This window comes from Marmota flaviventris, chromosome 6 (assembly GCF_047511675.1).
Source record: "Marmota flaviventris isolate mMarFla1 chromosome 6, mMarFla1.hap1, whole genome shotgun sequence".
NCBI classification, from domain to species: Eukaryota; Metazoa; Chordata; class Mammalia; order Rodentia; family Sciuridae; genus Marmota; species Marmota flaviventris.
The window spans coordinates 153,528,594-153,551,252 of record NC_092503.1 but is presented as its reverse complement, the minus strand read 5'-3'; the positions used below and the strand labels follow the sequence as shown (position 1 = coordinate 153,551,252).

At 44.3% G+C, this 22,659-nt stretch overlaps 1 protein-coding gene across 6 annotated transcripts in view; it reads right to left on the bottom strand.

Moving 5' to 3' along the window:
• Window positions 1–2,335: 2,335 nt before the first annotated feature.
• Cdkal1 (CDKAL1 threonylcarbamoyladenosine tRNA methylthiotransferase) overlaps window positions 2,336–22,659 on the bottom strand; it is a 596,174-nt gene continuing 575,850 nt past the window's right edge. For all 6 annotated transcript variants that reach the window (XM_027948318.3, XM_027948315.2, XM_027948319.2 and 3 more), the window contains one exon: window positions 2,336–2,737. In XM_027948318.3, the coding sequence (XP_027804119.2) occupies window positions 2,573–2,737 (165 nt within the window). In that variant the 3' untranslated portion in view covers window positions 2,336–2,572. The remainder of the gene's footprint in view (window positions 2,738–22,659) is intronic.

Below are 22,659 nucleotides of genomic sequence, written 5' to 3'. Positions count from 1 at the left end.
GTGGTCAATCCTAGGTATCTGTGCTGGCAGCTGGTCGCGTTTAGGCCAGATTGGGATGAGCAGGAAGACGTCCCACTGCACCAGGGCTGGCTTGGGGGTTGGGCTGGGAGCAAGTTCGGCCCCTACAGCTTCGTAGTTTTCTGCCCCCTCTGCAAGTTAATTTCTGAGTTTTAGGGTCTTCCCTCCCTGCACACCCCCCCCCCATTAAATGGGAATAATATCTATCCCAAAGCTATTTCTTCAGGACCCATCAGCACCAATAAAATTCATGTTGTAATGTCATCTAGTGCATTTAAAGGCTGGACAGGTAACAGTTATCAATATTAAAATAGAGCTGGCCCGTTGAAGGGGAGCAGCAGAGCAGGTCTGACGGAGAACGGAAGAGGCACTAAGAGAAGACAGAGTGGCCAGGTTCGTGTCCTTTGCTGGTGGGGCTGTGCAACTGCTTCAGAAAACCATTTGGCAGTGTCTACTAAAGCTGGACATGCTCAAGTGCTAAGGCCCAGTGGTTCCACTCCTAGATCAGAGTTCAACATCCAAACACTTAGTTGTTCCAAAACATCTTTATAGCAGCACAATCCACGGTAGCCAAGAAACTGGAAACAACTCAAATGTGGCCTTTTAGCCAGTAGGCTCTTCAAGGAACATAAAGGATCCGCTACTGCCCACGACCCAGACACATCTCCTTCAACACGTGAAATGTGTGTAGTGTACGATTCCATTTATGCAAATGTCATAAAGAGGCGAAATGTCTCCAGGTAGAAATTGGAGATAAAGGGTAGCAGTCGTCTTTTGGGGGTGAAGTTCAAGGTTAGGAGGACACAAGGAGCTGTCTGGGGCTGACTGCAGTACATATTCAAATTTTGAAAATCATTGCAAGTTATGTACATTTTCATGTTTTATGCTAAGTTTAAGAAAAACACTGGTCAAAGCATCGATCTCTTAGCAAGGAGAGAAGAAAAGACATTAAAAATAAGACGGAAAAACATTTTGGTGTTTAGAGAACATAAAAGGAAACATGAGGCATAATGACAATCACCCCTACAACCTGCAGGCCAGATGAGGTGCCCGCCATCCTCTTCTGGATGAGGTCACGCTTTAGTGACAATCCTTCCACCCCAGCAAGAGGCATGCTGGTGGGGACTCCGCTCCTGGCATTTACTTAAGGACCCAGGTAGAAAGACTGGTAAACTAAAAACATGTAGCCAGGGGTGATGATGCACGCCTGTAATCCCCCCATCTTAATTAATTTCCTCACAGATGAGGCAGGAAGATTGCGAGTTCAAAGCCAGCCTCAGCAACTTGCCTGTGGAAGGTTTCACCCTGCCATGGTCGCAGCAGCAGCAGCAGCAGCAGCAGGAAGAGCACACGGCCCAGTACAGGGCTCTGCAGGTGACTGCCCTAGAGATGGGACTCTCTGCTCACATCCCACTGGCTAAAGAAGGCTCAAGGGCTGCCTAAGTTCAGGGTAGATAGACCGCACTAGGGCAGGTAGGGACAGGCAGCTCCCTGGGGCCACACCCCCACTGCTCAACTCATTCAGGTTCTTGTCTCAGGAGAGGTATTTTCCATCCTCCTCCCCCACCCCTCCAGCAGGAGATTTGCAGACCGCTGCCACCACCAACAATGTGGCTGACCTGGTCTGTGGTCCAGGCCCTGATGCAGGACGGTGGCTTTGCTCCCTCTTTGCACCAAGTGCAGACTGGAGTTGCAGCCTCAGTGAGGTGGGTCAGTCTTGGGGAGGGTCCCCGATCCTTGAGGAGGATCCATTGGGGGGGGGCGCTAACAAGTGGGGCTGGTGAATGGATGGGTGTGTCCTTTCTTTCAGGCAGAAGAGGAAAGCCCAGGGTGGGTGGGGGAGTGAGAAGGGATGCAGGCTGTATGTAGAATCCTGAGAGAAGGCCTGCTTGGGACACCAGCACCTTCAGTTATGAAGGAAGTCACTAGGTGAAGACTGAGGCATCAGATGGAAATAAAAATGTGACCTGATCGATCCAAAATATCCAAAAAGGGATGCTGTTTTGGACCAACCCACTCTTTCAAAGTCTGCTGTTAAGCGGACGGTTCTCACCTCTCAACCCTGCCAAGAGTCCCTGAAGTAGCGGGCACTCTCCAGTCTAAAGGGATTCTAGTTCCAAAAATGGGTTTCTATATAAACTTCTCGGGTATACTGTGAAAAAGCACAAAGAGGAAGATACACTTAAAAATGTTTGTTAGGGATCCCAAATCCTTCCACATGAGGAAAACTAGAGTTGCCCTAGAGTTGGGGTCAGACTTGAAGGTCGCATTTTTGTTTCCAGTCGCTTGCGTGTCTTACCAAAAAACAAACCCAACCTTTTGGCTTTTTTTTTTTTTAATTTGAAAGATGTGCTACACCAGCTGTGATCTGGTTTGGGGTCAAACAGCCAAAGGGCCCAACTCGGTGCGAGATGGGGTGAGCCTCGTCAGGAAGAGGCTGCAGAGGAGGCAGTCCGGCCCGGACGACCGGCTGCCCTTGAGACCCGGCGGGGTGGCTCTCCTGTCCGCTGAGCATCTTAATTTCTTCTTCACAGACGCTCCAGTGAGCTGTGTCCTAAGTGTAGACCTTGACAAAAAACGCCAGAAGCAGAGCCAGCAGCGCCAGGCCCACGGCCACCCGCAGCGCAGGGTCCTGATGGAGCCCCTGCAGAGCGCCTCTGGGACTCGCTGCAGAGGTGTGGGGCATCAAGCTCGCAGCCCCGAGCCGACTTCTGAATTCCTGTAAGAGAAACAGAAGAAGAAACGGTTTTTTCCTTTTGCAGGTAGAGCGAGCCCTGTGTGGTACCACTCGAGTAACGGGTCTCTGCCAGGTGCTACCTGGCTCCTTCAACACGGGCACACTTGAACACCCCCCACGGTCCCACAGCCCCAAGGCAGTGAAGCTGGCCCCTTTTTCTGACCCGGCATAAGTAGTTCATAACATGACTGAGACAGTGTTCATGCAGCATCAAGGCACAGGTGAAGGAGGCGCCTCCCAGACGGATCTTTTAGGAAGTGACCATATCCTCCCGGCAACAGGAGAATGAAATGGCTTCCATGTTTATTTTTTCTTCCTGTTATTCAGCAAATACATTGCTTAGGACAGATTTGCAGCCAGTCTACAGCAGCAGGAGGGGTCACAGTCCTCTCCATGGACCCTGGCATTACCTACAAACAACTATTTTCTCCCAGACAAGGAAAAGGTTGGGAAACCACTGACATCAGGAACTGGACTCTGCTGCTTTTTAGGTTTCTGGTGTGGGGATAGAGAGGGAGGAGTACCCGGAGACTGAGTGGTTCTGTGTGTCAAGCATAACTTGAGTCCTTTTGTAGGAGACTTTCACTTTCTATATCTCCCTTGGAATCCCCGGCTTCCCTCAGCCAAAACCTCATGGTGAGAGACGGAGGTAGGGAAGGGGCGGCTGAGAAACACTGCATAAAGGCACACTGAGGGGGCCACCCAGAGACAGTGGGAGAGCAGGAACTCCACCACCCAGTCACAAGCCCTGCACACCTCTGGCTTGGGTGGGGAAGCAGGATTTCACCACACACAGCAGAGAAGCCCTGGATAGTGCTCGAGGAGCAGAGAACTGAGAAGCAACTGGTAAGTGTCCATGGCAGCGGGAGATGATGGCAGAAGGGACGGAGAGAATGGATCAATAGGTGAGTGAGTAAGGAGAAGAATAAAATAGGAACTGGGAAAATTAATGTTTACGACCCAATTTCCGAAGGCTAATATTTACATGTCATAGATGTGGGAAAAATTCTTATTTCGACTGTAGGAGACTAATTGCAAAACCAATAAAGCTGTTGGCTATCAAACCATTGTTTACCTCTGTTCTCCTCAGGCATCTGGGCAAATACCGTGCAGGTCTCCCTGCACTCGGTCCTTAACTAGGAGCCAACTTCCCCACAGTGGGGGAGGCGATGGCAGGAGCTCCGTGGTGCACCCACACTCTCACCACCTCTAGGAGACAGCACTTGTGAGACCGACTTTTTGTACCATATTTTGGAGCTGGGAATGCATTGATGAGTTTCCACTGTGAGTTGTGAACAGCCCTCACACATACATGGCAGAGTACTCCTGGAGCTGAAAGATTGAAGGTATGTAAATTCCTCAAGAGCCGCATGGCTGGAGGGGGGGCCTCAAGCAACGCTGGCTGTCACCTGAGCTTGCAAGGGGGGAATCTTGGGTAACTTTGGGCTCCTGCTGAGCCCCACACCTGCCCATTCTCAGATGGCACTATGGGGGGACTGCCTATTGCCCCCAGTGCATACAGCGAAGGGGGTCCAAATGCACTGTTGCTGAGGTCCTGCTCCCAGGAGGAACTGTCATGGCACTGGCAGAGGGGAACACCACAGTTCTGCTGCCACCTGTCTGCCCACTTTGGTCAGAGGACAGGTCTTTCAGGTGCCATCAGGGCAGAGACTCTTGCTGTAGAACTAGCTTCATCGGTGCCCAAGGACATCCCCATTACAATAGGAGACACAGGGAGCACCCCTTCCTGCCTAAACTGCTAGAATGCTAATAAGACCAAATGTGCGACCTGCTGAGAGGGGGGGTCTCTACCTTTGATACCCGCTGTGAGGGTACGGAAGACAATTCTGTGGTGTCCAGCTAGAAACAAAGCCAACACCTCCAGAAGAGAGCTGTCTTCTAAGAAGGAATCAACTATTCTAAGGGGGTATGAACTATGCTTCCAAAGGAATGTAACAGTGGATACCACAAACACTGAAATAAAGAATTTAAAGATTTCTATCAGACATTTTAATGGGATAGAAAATAGTTACAGGGTTTAAGGAAAATAAATGAGGATCTGAATTAGAAACATCAGGGAGCTGTTGAAAACATCAACAAAAGACAAGATGAAGTAGAAGAAAAAATATCTGTACTTGAAGGCAAGTAGATAAAGTTTAAGGGCCTAGAAAACCTATTCAATGAAATAACAGGAATCTTCCATAATCCAGGAAAAGATATGGACAGACATACAGGACACTAAGAAAACCCCAAATAGATAGACTGGTGAAAATTTTTCTGGTCATATTCCAGTCAAACTGAAAAATACAAGATAATGTTCAAGAGAAAAGTGCCAAGGTCCTACATAATAAAGGCATCCCCATCAAAACAACAGCAGATGTGTCAGGATGTCATTCCCTTACCGTCTGGTAAGGTTTCTACTAAGAACGGAAAGAAAATAACCAAGATTAAAACTGGGAATTGAGGACCATCAGACCAGGCTCTCAAAAGACACCTGAGGGAGTCCTACATCTGGAGGTGACGGAAAACATGAGAAGAATAGAACTTTACTAATAGTCAGTAAACCACCAGGTGAAAGAGGGAATGGAAATAAAGAATACTGAAAACTAGAAGGAAATGGGCAACCTGAAAAGAGTAAGTCCTTATCGTAATGACACTGAATGTAAGTGGACTAAATTCTCCCATTGAAAGAGTGTGTGAAAGTTAAGTTTCACCCTCTAAGGCTGGGAAACCATGATCCAAGCAAGTGGAACCCTAAAGTCAGCAGGACCAGCTACAATGACCTCCTTCAAAATAGACCTGAAGATGAAAACTCCAAGAGAAACAAGGCAGCCGTACACTGATGAAGGGATCCACAAGAAGACACAAACTCACATGTACTTAAGGTTGAAGCGGCCAGTTTTACCAAAAACTATTAAGTCTAAAGAGACAGGCTCTGATAGCATATGGATTTCAACATGCCCCTTTTGTTAATGGGCAGACAACTTGGACAAAACGGACTCAAATGGACTTGATAGACATTTACAGAACATCCCAAGAAAATTCAAAAACACTGAAGTCACATCCTGTACCCTTTTGGATCACAATGAAATGAAACCAGAATCCAACAAATTGTAGGACTTGTACAATGCATGGAGACTAAACTTATTTTTAAGGCATTAAAGAAATTGGAAGGAAGATTCTTAACATTTCTCAAAGTGAATGAAAATAGAATCCACAAGTTTTAGTATACTGTGTTGCTATCTCAAACAATATTTTAAAAAGGACTGGAGATGTAGCTCAGTGATGAAGTTTTTGCCTAACATGTGTAAAGCCCTGGGCTCAATCCCTGGTACTTTTAAATAATCAAGGAAATCATATCCTGTTTTCCTTCTCATCACAATGAAATGAAACCGGAATCTAACAAGTCCCAAATTAAACAACAAAGATCAGAGCAGGACTACAGACTCAAATATCAATGAAACAAAGATTTTTGTCATTGAAAAGATAAACAAAATGGACAAGCATTTAATTATAATAACCAATAAAAAGACCCAAATAAAGATGAAAAGGGAGACATTTCAAATGCTAACAGAAATACAAGAGATCCCTGACAAATGAGAAGCTACACGCCATTTATGTATGTCAAAATGCATTCTACTGTCATGTATGGCTAATTAGAACAAATACAAAGAAATACAAAAGATCATTAGGAATTATTACAAAAAACTATGACAAATTAGAAAAGTAGAGAAACGAACAAGTTTCTGGACACAACAGGATACCTGAATGAATCAACACTGAGATAGGAGCAGTAATAAAATCTCTCTATAAAGGAAAGTCCAGGACTGATGGTTTTACTGCTGAATTTTACCAAACTCAAAGACCAGCACAAATGCTTCTTAAAGTACTTCACAGGATTGGACAGGAGTTCGTTATACAAGGCCTGCATAGGACACACCAACAAAATGACAGAGCAAAAGTTTCCACCAAAACACCAGCAAGTAAAACTAAACCATGCACCCAGAGGCTCACTCACCAGGATCAACTGGGATTCATTCCAAGGATTTAAGGATAACTAAGTCAATAAATGTAACACTTATCATTACAACAGCTGCAGAAAAAGCATTTGATAAAATTCAACTTCCCTTTGTGATAAAAGCCCTGAACACGTTGAGTATATAGAAGGATCATACTTCAACCCAAGAAAGGCCCTACATGACAGAGGCATACCCCCAGCCTACTGCATGGGGGAAAAGCTGGAAGCATTTCCTCAGACCAGGAACAAGACAAGCATCGACCCCCACTGCTCTTATTCTGTACACTAGGAGGAGTTTCTCCTGCCTGACTTCTCTGGCTAAAGACACCACCAATAGACTACGAGAACTGAAACAAATTCAGTCAAGTGGCGGCTGACATGAAATCAGCAGCTTTTCTCTACTCCGATAACAATCAAATTGTTTTATGAATTATACTATAAATACAATTGTTTTTATAACAAAGCAAAAACCTGCCCAAGGAAGCCTCTACAATGGAAATAGACTACTAATAAAAGAAACAGGAAAAGGGCTCCCATCGTCACGGACTGGACAAGGTAATACTGTTTAAATGTCCACACCACCTACCACAACCTCCAGCTCAAATACAATCCCATAAAAACACCTTCTTCCCAGGATGAAGGAAAAAATCGTACAGTTCATACGGAGACACAAAAGGGCCTGAATAGCTAAAGCTGGAGACATCACCATTCCCGACTTTTAGACGGAGTCACAGTGACCCAAACAGCGTGGCATTGGCATATAAAAGGACACAGAGCAACGGAACAGAACATAGATCACCCAGCAAAGGCCCAGAGCTGAAGAAGGAGATGAAGCTGGAAAAACCGAACATGCACCTGCTGGGTGGGCCTCGACTTGAGGCCCACCCAGCCTTCTGTAGAGCAGACTGACCCAGGATGAACTCGATGTCCAGATGCTTTGAAACTAGAAGAAAATACAGGGGAAACGTGAAGAGACGGGCACAGGCAGTGACCTTCTGGACGAGACCCCAAAGCGCAAGAAACAAACATGATGAATGGGATTACTTCAAACAATCTTACGCATAAAAACAAAAAATAGTGAAGAGAACCTATGAAATAGGGGGAAAAAATTGCCAGCTATTCATCTGATAAGGTTAATATCCAGAACATATAAAGAACTCAAAATACTTAATAGTAAAATTAAAAATGGGCAAATGATCTGAATAGACACTTCTCAAAAGAATAAATACAAATATAGGGAAAAAAATGCTCTATCAGTACCACCAGGGAAATGCAAACCAAAATCATGTCATCCACTACTAGGATGGCTATTGTAAGTAGCAACAGCAAATGCTGGCCAGCATGTGGACAGGCCGGACACTGTTGGTGGAAATGTGAATTAGTACAATCATAATGGAAAATGGGGAGATTGCTCAAGTGAAAAATGGAACTACTATGATTCAGCTATCCTGCTTCTGAGTATATATCCAAAGAAAATGAAACCGGCACACCAACAAGCACTTGCACACCCATGTTCACTGTAGCACTATTCACAACAGCCAAGATGGGAATTGGCCTTGGAGAGCTGCCGCGCACGGATAAGGAAACTCTGGTTACATACAAAATGGAGTATTAACTGGCCGTAAAGAATGAAATCCTTTACTACATACATCATTTGCAGTAAATGGGTAGAAGTGGAAGTGACTGCATTAAGTGAAATAAGCCAGACGTGGCCAAGCACCGCACGTTCTCTCATGGGGAAGCCAAAACGATGCTGATCTGAAGAGAATGAGCACTAGAGATGTGGAGTGGAGAGGAGGGATGCGCGTGTGCTCCACGCCTGTATGGACTGTATCAAAACCCAGCTTTAAGGCAGCGCTGCTCGCTTATCTCTGAGTTCTTGGTCCTCAGTGTTGAGGACTGAACAACTGATCCTGTGGAGAAAATGAGGCCATGAGATCCCATGAGAAGTGCAGCCATCACGGACGTGCAGAGCTCCTGGTGGCACATGTGACCTGTGCTGTCTTTGGGGCCCTATTCCACATGCCTCATGAATGGCTGCCCTGAGAGATCGGGAAACTACACTCAGAAAGTGAATGGTCTAAGGGGAGAACTGAGGCCAAGGAGGACGAGGGCCTCGGGGAGGCACTGGCAGCACAGGCACACAGCCACACTCGCGCTATGTCATTTAGAGATTTCACAAATGCCCTCCCTTAGGACTGAATCCAGGTTTGGTAAGTCCTTCAGGACTCCCTCTAAGGAAAAAAATAGAAATGAAAAATTATGGGGCCTTTTTAGAGATACTGTACCTAAAGTAAGAGGGCCTGAACCTTCAGCTCCACGAGGTTTGGGAAAGACCCAGCCCTCTTCCCAGAACGCTGGACCTTGGTTCTGGGTCTGCAACTGAAGAAACTGCCACTCGTGATGGGTAGGGCCAGCCCAGGGGTCAGGCTGACCCAGGCGGAGCTGGGCGAGTCTCAGTGTTAAGCATTTGGCAGGATTTAGAACGCATTCTGCTCCACAAACCTGCAGTCAGGTAATGGGCCTCTTGGTCCCTCCTAATACCCTGGGACTTTTGATGACAGTTTTATAAAATTTCTTCTTTGACGTCTTCTAACTCATTTGCCATAAAATTTTGCTCAAAATGTAAATCGCCCACTAAGCTGCCAGAGTAGGTCATCTGTCCTCACGCTCACCTTAGTCACTCTTCTCTGGGCATTAGCTTTTTTCTTCTGCTCAATCACTCAACGTTTTAGAACCTAACTGACCTGCCAAGGTATCTGAGGCAAAGCCTCTCTCCTGTGCCTGGTGGGCACATCCATATCCTAGAATCATGCAGATGCAAGAAGCCCCTGACCTGCCACCCCTGCAAGATCAAGGCAGGTGTGACAACCAGCAGGGAGGGACAGGCCCCCTACTGTGCTACTTCCATTATTCCCACTTCTTCCTGAACCAAGATATTGACTAAAGGAGTCTGACACTGATTTAGTACAAGACTGAAAGTTTCTCAGATGACAGTGCGTTCCCCAGCCAGCTTTGTTACTAAAGGAAAATTAATCTAGGAAACTGGGGAATGCTGGGCCTTTCTCATGAAGGTATTCAAACATGTAAATGCACAGCCATGGCAGATTTTAGTCAGAAGCAGGGGTTTTGAACAGAAAACAATGTAGCACTGATAGAATAAAAAGTGCTTATAAGTGAAATTATAGAATAAAAGTTAACACAATGCACAGGGTAATGAATGCTATTAACTGACTTCAGAGGAAAACGTACTGTGACCAACGGTCCCTAAAAGGAAGGAGGAAGCTAAACCTTCTGGACATAATCAACATTACCAATTCCCTCAAATTCAAGAAGTTTTACTGCTTATCAAGGTGTCTAAGTTCTTAAAAAGCAAAATCTCAAACACTATCTACATTTTTTCAAAACAAACTTGAAACCAAGGCCTTTGTTCAAAGAGATCAATGTATTTATCCGGTTTTAACAGATGAAGGGAGCAGTTGCTTTTCAGTGGGTCCCTTATTGTAGTCTGATTTTAAAGCAGAGCTTATCAAGTACTATCACAGCAGAAGCAAGCTGTACATCAAAATATAAAGATCTGTTAAGTTCAGAAACTAAGGCTCAGAATCCTACCAGAGATGAGGGCATTTGGAATGATACCAATAGTCTTGTTCCCTCCATCTGTAGCAGTTACACATGTACCACTGGAGAAAGAAGTGGTGCCTTTACCTGGAGCACATTTAATGCCATGAGGGGGACACAGGACCAACTCTGAGGGCCATTAAGTGCTTGAACTCCTGGGCTTCAATGCCAGGTTGTTCTGAAGGTTCTGATACAAATTATTTTTTCTCTTCTATTTCCTCACTTAGAAATGAAAACATTTGTGCCTCACAGGGTTGTTAGTGGCATAGTGTCCTGAGCACTTAAAACTCTGCTCATGTCTTGTCAAGAATCACTCTGTCTAGGCCAGGGCCATGTTGTTTGGGTCACTACGTCGTATGTCTTGGAGTCAGGAATTGAGATTCTCCCAGCTATGTTCTTTTTGTTCAATGTTGCTTTGGTTGTTCAGGGATTTTGTGCTGCTTTGTGAATTTTAGGATTTTTCCAGTTCTGTAAAGAGCGTTGTTGGATCACTGAATCTGTAGCTTGCTTGAGGTAGTATAGACACTTTAACAATGTAAATTTGTCTAATCCCTGAACATGGATATCTTTCCACTTTTTGGTGTCTTCTCTAGTGTATGTATGTATATATATATACACACACGCACATATATATATATATATATATATATATATATATATATATATATACAAAGCAGACTATTGCTCAGCCATAAAGAATAAAATACTGTCATCCAGGTGTGGTGGCACATGCCTGTAAGCCCATATACTCTGGAGCTAAGGGAAAATAATGCAAAGTTCTCAAAGCTAGCCTGGGTAACTTAATGAGATATTCTCTCAATATAAAATAAAAAGGACTGGGGATGTAGCTCAGTGGTAGAGGACTTGTCTAGCATGGGTCAGGCCTTGGGTTCAATCCATAGTATCACAAAAGGAAATACTACCATTTGCAGCAGAGTGGATAGAAGGGGGAAGGGTCATCAGGTAAAATAAGGCGGACAAGGACAAGGACTGCTGCTTCTCTCGTATTTGATCTAAAGTACCACAGAGAGTACAAGGATTGGAAAGTGTGGTGGGGAAAAGGAGAGAGAAAGGGTGACGGGAGATGACGGGAGGGTGCTGAACAAGTATGGAAAGATCACATTAAATGCTGAGAGCCACGGCTGAGTCTGTATGGCCCCTGGCATTTTGCCAACAGTATTGATTGACAGGCGAGGCATTACTATCCGCCTCTGCCGCAACTTTTGAGTTCTCGCACTATTTTGGAGTTCTCGTGGGGATTTCCGGGGATTCCCCGAGAGTTCCCATTGGTTGGGGAAGTGCAGGAGGAGGGATTTCCGGGAGAGATATTTCCGGCTGGGGGTTCCTGGACAAGCCTCGTGGCGCGTTCGGGAGGATTCCCTGGGAGCTGTGTGAAGTGTTTTCCTGCAGTTTAAAAATAAAGTTTGTTCCTGCTTCAGTGGCTCGTGATTTGTGCCCAGCCAGACTGCGGCATTTGGTGGCCCGTGCGGGGAACGTCTGAAGCTTCGGGGTAAGTGAAATTGATTGCCCCTAAGGGAAGGCGAGAGAATGGGTGACCATTTTAAAAAACAATGTGTTCTTGTTTTGATTTGTTTTGTGTTTGTTTCAAGCTGCCTATCCCTAGAATTTTCTCAGGCAGATTGGGAAAAATGGTTGGCTCAAGGTTTGAAGTTGTTCGCCCCTGAGGAAGAGATAGAAATAGACCACAAATGCACATATCAAGAAAATAGGAAAATTGATACAACGATTTTTTGTTCCGTTTTTGTTTCATTCTGTTTCGGTTTTGTTTTGTGTTATCTTATTGGGTTGCGTTATCTTTATAACAGATTAGAAATTAGTAAAAAACAAACTGAAAGAGTGTTAAGTAAATTGTTAGAGGTTCAGACCATGGAGAAAGACATTTTAGATCAAGCAAAAGAGAAGGTCTCTCAAGCTAGTCAGACAGAGGAAGAAAATTTAAAGGAAGAAAGCTTAGAGGAGAAACAGCTATTAGGGAAAAAGCTACAACAGGAGGCTGCTACTAACACCGTTCTATCATCAGAGGGCGTAATTCAACCAACAGCTCCCCCTATGGAGATAGCTGAGTGGCCCTCAAACCCCGTAGTTGATAGATGGGATCCTGAGACAGGACCTCAAAGATTAGCATGCCCTGTACTTGAGCAGGCAGGAGGGCAGCGAATTCACCGTGCTTTAGATTTCAAAACAGTGAAGCAGTTAAAGGAGGCTGTAACAACCTATGGTCCTCAAGCACCGTTCACTGTAAGCATGGTCGAATCCATTACCAACTTGGACATGACGCCAGCAGATTGGGCTAGTATGTGTAAATCTGTGCTAAATGGAGGACAATATTTGTTATGGAAGGTTGCCAATGAGGAATTTTGCAGGGAGACAGCTAGACGAAATGCAGCAGCCGGTTACCCTCAAAGAAATCTAGATATGTTGTTAGGAAAAGGACCTTATGAGGGTCAACGGCAACAAATTGAATATGATCCTGGCGTATACGCACAAATTGCTGTAGATGCGGTTAGGGCATGGAAAACTTTACAGGGGCATGGAGGTTTACAAGGTCAATTATCTAAGGTAATACAAGGAACTAATGAACCTTACGCTGAATTTGTAGATAGGCTTATTCAAGCAGCTTCCAGAATTTTTGGGGATACAGAACAGGCAATGCCATTTATAAAACAACTGGCTTATGACCAAGCAAATCGTTGTTGCAGAGAGGTCATTAGACCATGGAGACATGAAGATTTAAACACATATATTAAATTATGTAGAGACATTAATGAACAAGGGCAAGTCTTAGCAGCAGTACAACAGGCTTTAGGTGCCAGGCCAAAAACATGGTATAATTGTGATCAAACAGGACATTTTAAAAGGAGTTGCCCCATAGGAGGAGGGTTTAACAAAGCTAGATATCAAACGAATAGAATACCGGGTATTTGCCCACGATGCCGTAGAGGGAAACATTTGGCTAATGAATGCCGTTCTCAAACCACCATAGAGGGTATTCCGTTATCAAAAAACAGACAATGACCAAGTGTTTACCCACGATATCGTGGAGAAAGGCATCGAGCTCCATTGCCAAAAAATGGACAGGGGGGCCCAATGCTCCGGGGCCCACGACCACAAATATACGGGGCACTGGAGGAACCCAGAAACACCATCAGGGTAGTGCCCAGGACACATTATCCATCAGATCTCTCATCAGACGAACCAGAGGGAGCGCAGGGTTGGACATCTGCGCCTCCGCCAGAGCAGTACTAACTCCAGAGATGGGAGTTCAAATCATTCCCACAGGAGTAAAAGGACCTCTTCCCCAAGGAACAGTAGGCTTATTGTTAGGACGCAGTTCTTCTACGCTAAAAGGACTTATGATAAGTCCCGGGGTAATTGATCCCGATTATGAAGGTGAAATAAAAATTATAGCTAGTTCTCCAAAGGGTATATCAGTAATTTCACCAGGAGATAGAATAGCACAGTTATTAATAATACCCAGCCTACATGATAAATTTTCCAGTAGTACTATAGAAAGAGGTTCCAGGGGATTAGGCTCCACAGGTGTAGATTGGGCTATGCTATCTTTAAATTTAGATTCTGGCCCCATGCTAAAACTAAATATTCAAGGACATGTATTTAATGGGCTACTGGATACAGGTGCAGACCTTAGCATCATATCTCATCAAGAATGGCCACAACATTGGCCGTTACAACAAGCCACTCAAACGCTTCGAGGTCTAGGAGTGGCAACTAATCCCCATAGAAGTGCAATGGTATTAGATTGGAAGGATCCTGAAGGATGCGAAGGAACTATATAGCCATATGTATTGGATCATCTTCCTATAAATTTATGGGGACGAGATGTCCTAGATCAATTAGGTTTGACATTAACAAATAACATCAATCCAAATGCGCCCACTATTAGGGCTAGACAAGGTTTCAGGAAAGAAAAAAGATTAAGAGAACAAGGCATAGCAGCACCCATTCAAATAGATCAGGGAATAAATAGACATGGACTGGGTTTTCAGAAGGGGTCACTGAGGCAATAAAAATTACTTGGAAATCAGATAGACCAGTATGGGTTCCTCAGTGGCCCCTGACTAAAGAAAAGATACAAGCAGCCCATGACCTGGTCAAACAACAATTAGCGGAGGGACATATACAACCTTCCGTATCTCCTTACAATACTCCCATTTTTGTCATTAAAAAGAAATCTGGTAAATGGAGATTATTGCAAGATTTAAGAGCCATTAATAATGAGATGGTTATTATGGGACCTGCTCAATCAGGGATTCCTCAATTGTCTGCTTTGCCAAAAACCTGGTACGTTTTAGCTATAGATATTAAAGATTGTTTTTTTTCAATTCCAATTCATCCTGAGGATAGTCCACATTTTGCATTTACTATCCCTGCACTGAATCATGAAGGTCCTGATCAGAGATATGAATGGAAAGTACTCCCTCAAGGGATGGCTAACAGCCCAACTATGTGTCAAATTTATGTTAACAAAGCAATCCAGCCACTTAGAAATCAAAATCCTAAACTACAAATATTTCACTATATGGATGATGTATTGTTAGCACACAAAGATAAAAACACATTGCTAGAATGTTATGCCACACTTACAAATTTATTAAAAAATTATACTCTAGAGATAGCAATAGATAAAGTACAATTAAATTTTCCAATTAATTATTTAGGAGTTCTATTATCCTCAACCATGGTCCGTCCACCAAAAATTCAAATACGAGTAGATCAACTCAAATCACTTAACGACTTTCAAAAGTTATTAGGAGACATAAATTGGATAAGGCCTTATCTAGGCATACCAACAGGAGAGTTGGGACCTTTATTTGATATCCTAAAAGGTCCATCAGATCCAAATTCACCCCGCATGTTAACGCCTGAAGCAAGAAAGGCATTAAAAATTATTGAAACATATATGGAAAATATGCATTTGGATAGAATTGATATAACTTTGCCTTTATTATTTATTGTAATACCAACAAAAAATATTCCTACAGGAGTATTTTGGCAAGAAGGTCCATTATTGTGGATACATTTATCTTATTCTCCTAACACTATTCTTACTAGGTATCCTGAGGCTGTAGGACAGTTAATACTCAAAGGAATAAAAGCAGCAAAGGGAGTGTTTGGAATTTCTCCCAATAAAATTATTACTCCATATACTATGGATCAAATTGATGAGTTAGCTAATGAGTTAAATACTTGGGCAATAATCATGTGTAAATCTAATGTTTCATTTGATAATCACTTACCATCTAATCCTTTGTTGTCTTTTTGGTCTTCGCATCCTGTAGTTTTTCCAAAAATGACAAGAAAAACCCCTATCATGAATGCTCCAAATGTATTCACTGATGGGTCAAATAATGGTACAGCAGCAGTAGTTACCCCTGATCAAACTTTTACATTTTTAGTACCCAAACAATCAGCTCAAAAGGTAGAGCTTAATGCAGTTTTACAAGCTTTTGTGATGTTTAAAGATTCTGTATTTAATTTATTCTCTGATAGTCAGTATGTAGTTAATGCTATAGTATCCCTTGAAGATGCTGGCAGGATTTCCCCTTCCTCTACTGTTTTCTCTTTGTTTTCTGCTATACAAAGTCTAATCTGGGACAGAAAAGATCCATTCTTTATAGGACATATCAGAGCACATACAGGATTGCCTGGAGCCCTTAGTTTGGGCAACGATTTAGCAGATAAAACTACACATGACATACATATTTTCTCTACACTAGAAGAAGCTACACATTTTCATAAAAGGTTCCATGTCAATGCTAATACTTTACAAAAGCGTTTTAAAATAACTAAGGAACAAGCTAGACAAATAATAAAACAATGTCAAAATTGTGTGACCTTTTTACCACAAATTAATCTTGGAGTCAATCCTAGAGGACTGATACCTAACCATATTTGGCAGATGGACGTCACACACTTGCCACAATTTGGAAAATTAAAATATTTGCATGTTACAGTTGATACTTCTTCCGGATTTTTGATGGGCTCCCTTCATTCCGGAGAAAAAACTAAAGATGTTATAGCTCATTGCTTACAAAATTTTGCCACTGTGGGCGTTCCAAAACAGTTAAAAACAGATAATGGTCCTGGTTATACTTCTACCTCTTTTAAACAATTTTGCTCATCATTTGGCATTACTCATATAACAGGAATTCCATACAATCCACAAGGACAAGGTATAGTTGAAAGAGCTCATCAAACTATTAAAATGTACTTACTAAAGCAAAAAGAGGGAATTGGAAAGGGGTATATGTCACCCAAAGATAAACTTAAAATAACCCTTTTTACTCTAAACTTTTTAAATTTGGATTCCTCAGGGCTTAGTGCTGCGGAAAGGCATATGTGTCCAAAAAATGTACATAAGGCTAAGGTACTTTGGAAGGATATTCTAACAGGACAATGGAAAGGTCCTGACCCAGTGATTGTCTGGAGTCGGGGTTCTGTTTGTGTTTTTCCACAGGGAGAACAGCAGCCGATTTGGATTCCAGAGAGATTAACTAAAACAATTTCTACAGGCCAAAAGGAAGATGATTTGACTCAAATCCATAACAGCTGATATCCAGAACTCCAGTTTGGCTATTCTTACATCTACGACAGTGATTAACCAGGATGCTTTTTTCAATATTTATTTTATTATTTGCCTTTTCCCACATCATAAAGTTCTATTTTATTTTTGAGCTCATACAGACCTAGGTTAATGTTTTTCTGATCAGTTTTATTTTTTGACTGTGGAGTTTTTAAGCATTGCAATGGAGATTTCACCTAGGTAAAGCTTCAAGGCCTTTACTATTGTCTTAAGTGTTGTATGTTATGTGTGCACACTTCTGTTTTGTGTTGTATGTCTGTATGTGCGTATGTCCATATATCATATATGAGGAGCGCTCATGAATAAATGGATCCGAATTTTTTTATTCACGTGATTTTAATGGTTTAATTTAAATTGGGTAAACAGCTGTTGAAAATTGTTTTAATATGTGAACAAATAGGTTAACAGATCTGTTTGTTTACTTTCACCTTTCCTTCTCATTATCCTGAACAGAATTATTAAATATAATGTAAATTGTTCAAAAAATTGTTTTCTTAGTGCCTGTTGGAATGTTACATAATTTTTTTCTTAGCATCATTGCCAGAACTCCTATCTTCATCCCAGTGCCGGTGAAGACAAAGATAAAACCAAACTACAGCTTCTTCGATAGTTATCACAACAAACTGTAAAAACTGATGCATCAATGAATAATAACTCCACAAGTAATGCTCAATTAAGGAGTCGATTTACTTTGGGAGGAAATGGACATATTAACAGATTCCTCTGCTTTGAATTGCTTGCAGACCTTGCCTGGACTATCTGTTGGTACAGCGAATTGTGGTAGTGCTGGAGTATTTTTGCTGATGGTGTCACCGGTGGTACAATTTTTCAAAGGAGCCCTCAATTGGCTTAGTGTCATGGCATTTTGCATCCTCCTCCCTTCTACTAGTGATGGTCTAAAATTTGGGGGCCAACAGAGGTGAGGCGAAGAACCTCACCCCCCCACTGGTGCAAAGGCCTAGCCACAAGTATGGCTGTATGCTGGACCGGTAGTCAGTGACGGGTATGATCCAATTGCAGTGGTACCAACCTAAGACAGGAGGCTGACGCCTAGAGGTCAGTTCATCCGATGACGGGTAAGGACCATATGTTGAATTGGACTGCCTAACAGGCACGGTCCCTAAGCCACATTGCTTGTTGTTTAATTAAACGAAAAGGGGGAGATGCTGAGAGCCACGGCTGAGTCTGTATGGCCCCTGGCATTTTGCCAACAGTATTGATTGACAGGCGAGGCATTACTATCCGCCTCTGCCGCAACTTTTGAGTTCTCGCACTATTTTGGAGTTCTCGTGGGGATTCCCCGAGAGTTCCCATTGGTTGGGGAAGTGCAGGAGGAGGGATTTCCGGGAGAGATATTTCCGGCTGGGGGTTCCTGGACAAGCCTCCTGGCGCATTCGGGAGGATTCCCCGGGAGCTGTGTGAAGTGTTTTCCTGCAGTTTAAAAATAAAGTTTGTTCCTGCTTCAGTGGCTTGTGATTTGTGCCCAGCCAGACTACGGCAATTAAACGTCGTGGTAATAACAGATGAGTGCAGAGAAGAAAAGCACACCCCAAAACCTCCATTAACATATTCCATGGCAGCTTGGGGTCTAAGAGAATGCCGATGGTTTCAGGTATTCTCTTGGCAACACCATAAAGTGACTGTTGTGTTTCCTTCTCGGACAGCTCCGTTCCTCATGCAGCATGCTGAAGAGCTTGGGTTTTGAATTCTGGCAGACTAGAAAGGGAGTCCAAGTTCAGACGGCTCCATGGTCTCAGAGGAGGACTGAGCTCTCCGAGCCTAGTTCCCTTCCTGAGAAGGAGCACTACCAACCTCTCCCTAAGATACTGCTGGGACCCGGAGGTTTGTCCTGAAGGGCTGCAGTTATTGTCATGGACAGGAGTGTGCCTGGAAGGCGAGCTCAGAGCCTCCTAGGGCACCCGGCTGGTGAGGTCCTGTCTTGAATACTGTCCTTGAGGAGCAAGCTACACACAGTTTCTGAGCAGGACTGTGGAGGGAGCCTTCTGGGAAAGTTCTTAATAACTCGGACCTGAGCTGTTCAGGAAAACCTGTCTCAACCGCCTGCCCGTCCTGTGCTCGGGCCTTAGAGGTGTGTGTTCACAGCGGTGAGGTCTGCCTTCCTCTCCACTGATGTCCAGGACGGTGCTAGCTGAAGGGGTCCTGGCATTACTACCTGTTCCTCCGTACTATATAATCTCATTTTATACAGGTACAAATACTCTCCATGTGAAATGCCACTCGTCTGCTGGCTGTCTTATTAGATTGTCGGTGATGTACGACTGTCACTTCAACCTAACACTATGTGGTGTAAACACAGCAGCATTGGGGCAAAGCTTGCGGTGGAGAAGTGACAAGGTATGCTAGCATCTGCTGCTTCTGAAAATTACCATGAGTCTTGGGCTCTGAACAACACAAACTTGTTACAATTCTGCGTTCAGAAGCTCTAAAATCAAGGTTGGCGGGGATGTGTGCATCCACTGGCAGTTGGCCCTTCCCTCTTTCAAAGCCGTAGCAGAGGCTTTTTATTAGTACGCTTGACCTGTACATCAGAGCCATCTGGATGGTCCAGAACCATCTTCCCATCTAGAGATCCTGAATCAATTCTCCTCCATTAGTAACATGTTGGCCACTTCCAAAGCCCAAGACATGGACAACTTGGGAAGAAGGTCACTACTGTGACCATCTCTAGAGCCACCAGTGGTCCTACAGGTTCAACCCACCAGGATGCATAATCAATCCTATCTGCACCAGAGGACGCCCTCCAACAGAGGTGGGGCACTGCCAGGGACTGTGGCGGGCGGGGAACAGGCTCCTGGAGAGGAGGGGGGGAGCAATGCAGGCTCTGCATTCTCTCTCTACTGAGCTAACAGACCTGCTGACCCAGCTGCTTACAGAGAAAACGGGCCTCCAAGGCCACCCAGATTTGTCCTGCTCCCAGAACTTCCAGCCCCAAGACAGGCCTGTGGAGAGGGCAATCAATGCTGCTGAAAGGTTGTTAGCCTTTCTACTTATTCTTCTGCAGGAGATATTTGTACTCTTTTCTTGGGGACTAGATGGGTTTGCACCCCCAGGGGAAGGAAGTCATGCCATTCAGAGAATGCTGTAGTCCCTCCAACTTCTCTTAGAAATATCTATAAACTAACACGCCTCTGGTTCTGCAGCCTCTCCATAAGAATGCAGCAGGAAAGGTAGAGGACTGGTTCCTTGTGGTATTTTTTTTTAAACCACCCTAAGTAGAAGGAATGTGCCCTATATGCGTTCTCTCCTCTAATCTCCAAAGTATCCCAGGAGTCGGGGAGTTAGCCCTGTTAAGTCACTTGCCCGACTCACAGGAGCTGGGCTTCAGTCATCCTGGGCACAGCCCCCCACCAGAGATAAATTTGCAATCCAACACCAGGCACTGCGTGGTCACTAAAATGACCCTCAGGATTGAGACCTCGTGGAGGCCATGGCGATTTGTTTCCCCACAAAAGGTCACTCCAGGAAAGCCAGCCTCAGGTGATGCAGATGCGCCTCAGCTGCATTGACACTGTCTAAATGGGACCTGTGCATGGCTGAGTTTTCTCTGAACACACCCATGGGCGCACACGCACGCACACACACACATACTTGTGCTCCTGTTAGAACACACCGAGAATGAGCTTAAATGAGGAACAGCGGCTCTGGGTCTGCTCAAACAGGAGCCCTGCAAGGGAGCTGCCACCTGCTTGCAGGGCAGCTTCTACATGAGTTCTTCTGTCCCCGACACCTGCAGGTGTTGCCAGGGCCCTGCAAGTGCACAGCACGTGCCAGCTCCCATCCTCGGATTGTGAGACACCCTATCCCTATGCTTCATGTCACCACCACCTACCAGGACCCACAGGGGATTCAAGGTGCCAAGCTTTCTTTCTTTCTCCATTATTCTTCTAGGCACCCAAGCATCTTACTAGAGGTTGGAACGCACAACTTATCTCCCAAGTCAAAGGTGTCGGTATTTTATAGTTCTCGAGCTCTGTTTAATAAATGTTACTCGCATAGCCCATCAGCATTATAGGCACCCTGGAATATAAGAGGATCAACAAAATTAAGTTTGCAATTAATTAGGCCTTTTCACTTACAATTTGTCAGTCTCACAAGAGCACGTTGTCAGCCTTTCTGTCACAGTTGAACATACACACAAGAAAATCACCCTGTTAATGTCTTGGATGGGTTTCTTTTATTTGATAGGAAAGTAAATAAGGGCTTTGCTTATATGGCCGAACATAAGCTATCTACAGTATGATCAAATGAATTTCAGATTATATTCTGAATAACTTTGCCTCGACGTCCACCAAAGGACCAGATCTGATATGGCCTCTGCCCAATCATTACTTTCCGTAAGATCCCATCTGCCTTGCGATATGAAAACACTCTATCTCTGGGCTTATTTTAAAGGGTTCAAAACCTCCTGTGTTTTCCTCAGGGCTTGCTCGGACACTGAAGAGTTCGAAGAGCAGCTGCTGAGGTTTGATTGCTCTCGTCAAGATAAACAAGGCTTTGTACCAGTACCCACCACACCAGGGCTCTGCAGAGCACCTCCTTCGCCAAGCATGTGACCAAGGTGAGGACGCGATCTTAAGACACATTCTGTACTGCCATAAACTAGCAAAGGACAGTAACGTGTTCTACCTCATGTGAACTGCAGTATTGGTCCCTGGCAATAAGGAACCAACAGAGGTGGCTGCTCAATGCTTCTTGAAGACTGGAGTTTTCCCTCCCGTATTGGCACTGAACCCAGGGGTGCTTTACTGCTGAGCCGCCAGGCTGTCCTGGAACCCCCAAGCCTCCTGCATTGCTGGGATTACAGGTGTGCCACCACACCCTGATAATGTTTTTAATTGGACACAATCTTATTTTTATGTGGTGCTAAGGACCGAACCCGGTGCCTCATGCGTGCAAGGCGAGCGCTCTGCCACAGCCCCTGATAATGTTAATACTTTGTTAGCACCAAATGTTTATGCAAGTGAACTTAGACTATTCCAATTTTTGGCCTGGTATATTTACCTAAACAAGGGAGGGGGCACAGGGAAAGTATCAGATCTAGCATTAATAACAGTATAAAAACCTTTGCCAACAGTGGTGCATTACCATTTGTTTGTACATAACTTCTCTAGATCCACCAAAGCTGCGAGGTGTAAGCTTTGCCCATAAGGTGTGTGTATTGGCAGCTTGGCGTCTCACCTGAGGATACGATTACTTCTTCCTTGCCAAAGAGAAGGCATAGAGGTTTCCCTTAAAATTGTCTCTAAGTTGCTTATTTAGTGGGTCAAAGTTTGGAATTACTCTAGAAAATATCATGTGAATCTCTTACTAACTAAACCTTAGCCGCAAGAGTGCGGGCAAGTGTGTGTATACAGACTCAGTCGAAGGCTCAGCTGGGCAGGACCTGATTCTAGACTCACTCATAGGGGCTTCTGCATAGGGCATGAACAACATGGCAGCCCCCAGATCAAGTAAGCAGAAACCTAAGTTTAGCCCATAGTCGAAGGCAGGGTATTACCTGAGGGTTTGAATACTGGTCCTTGACATGGAGGAGCCACATGGTGCCGGGGATGAGCACGGGCCCAAAGGAAAGCTGCCCCAGAGGTGCTGCCGGGAGAAGTGGGCAGGTAAAGCTATGTG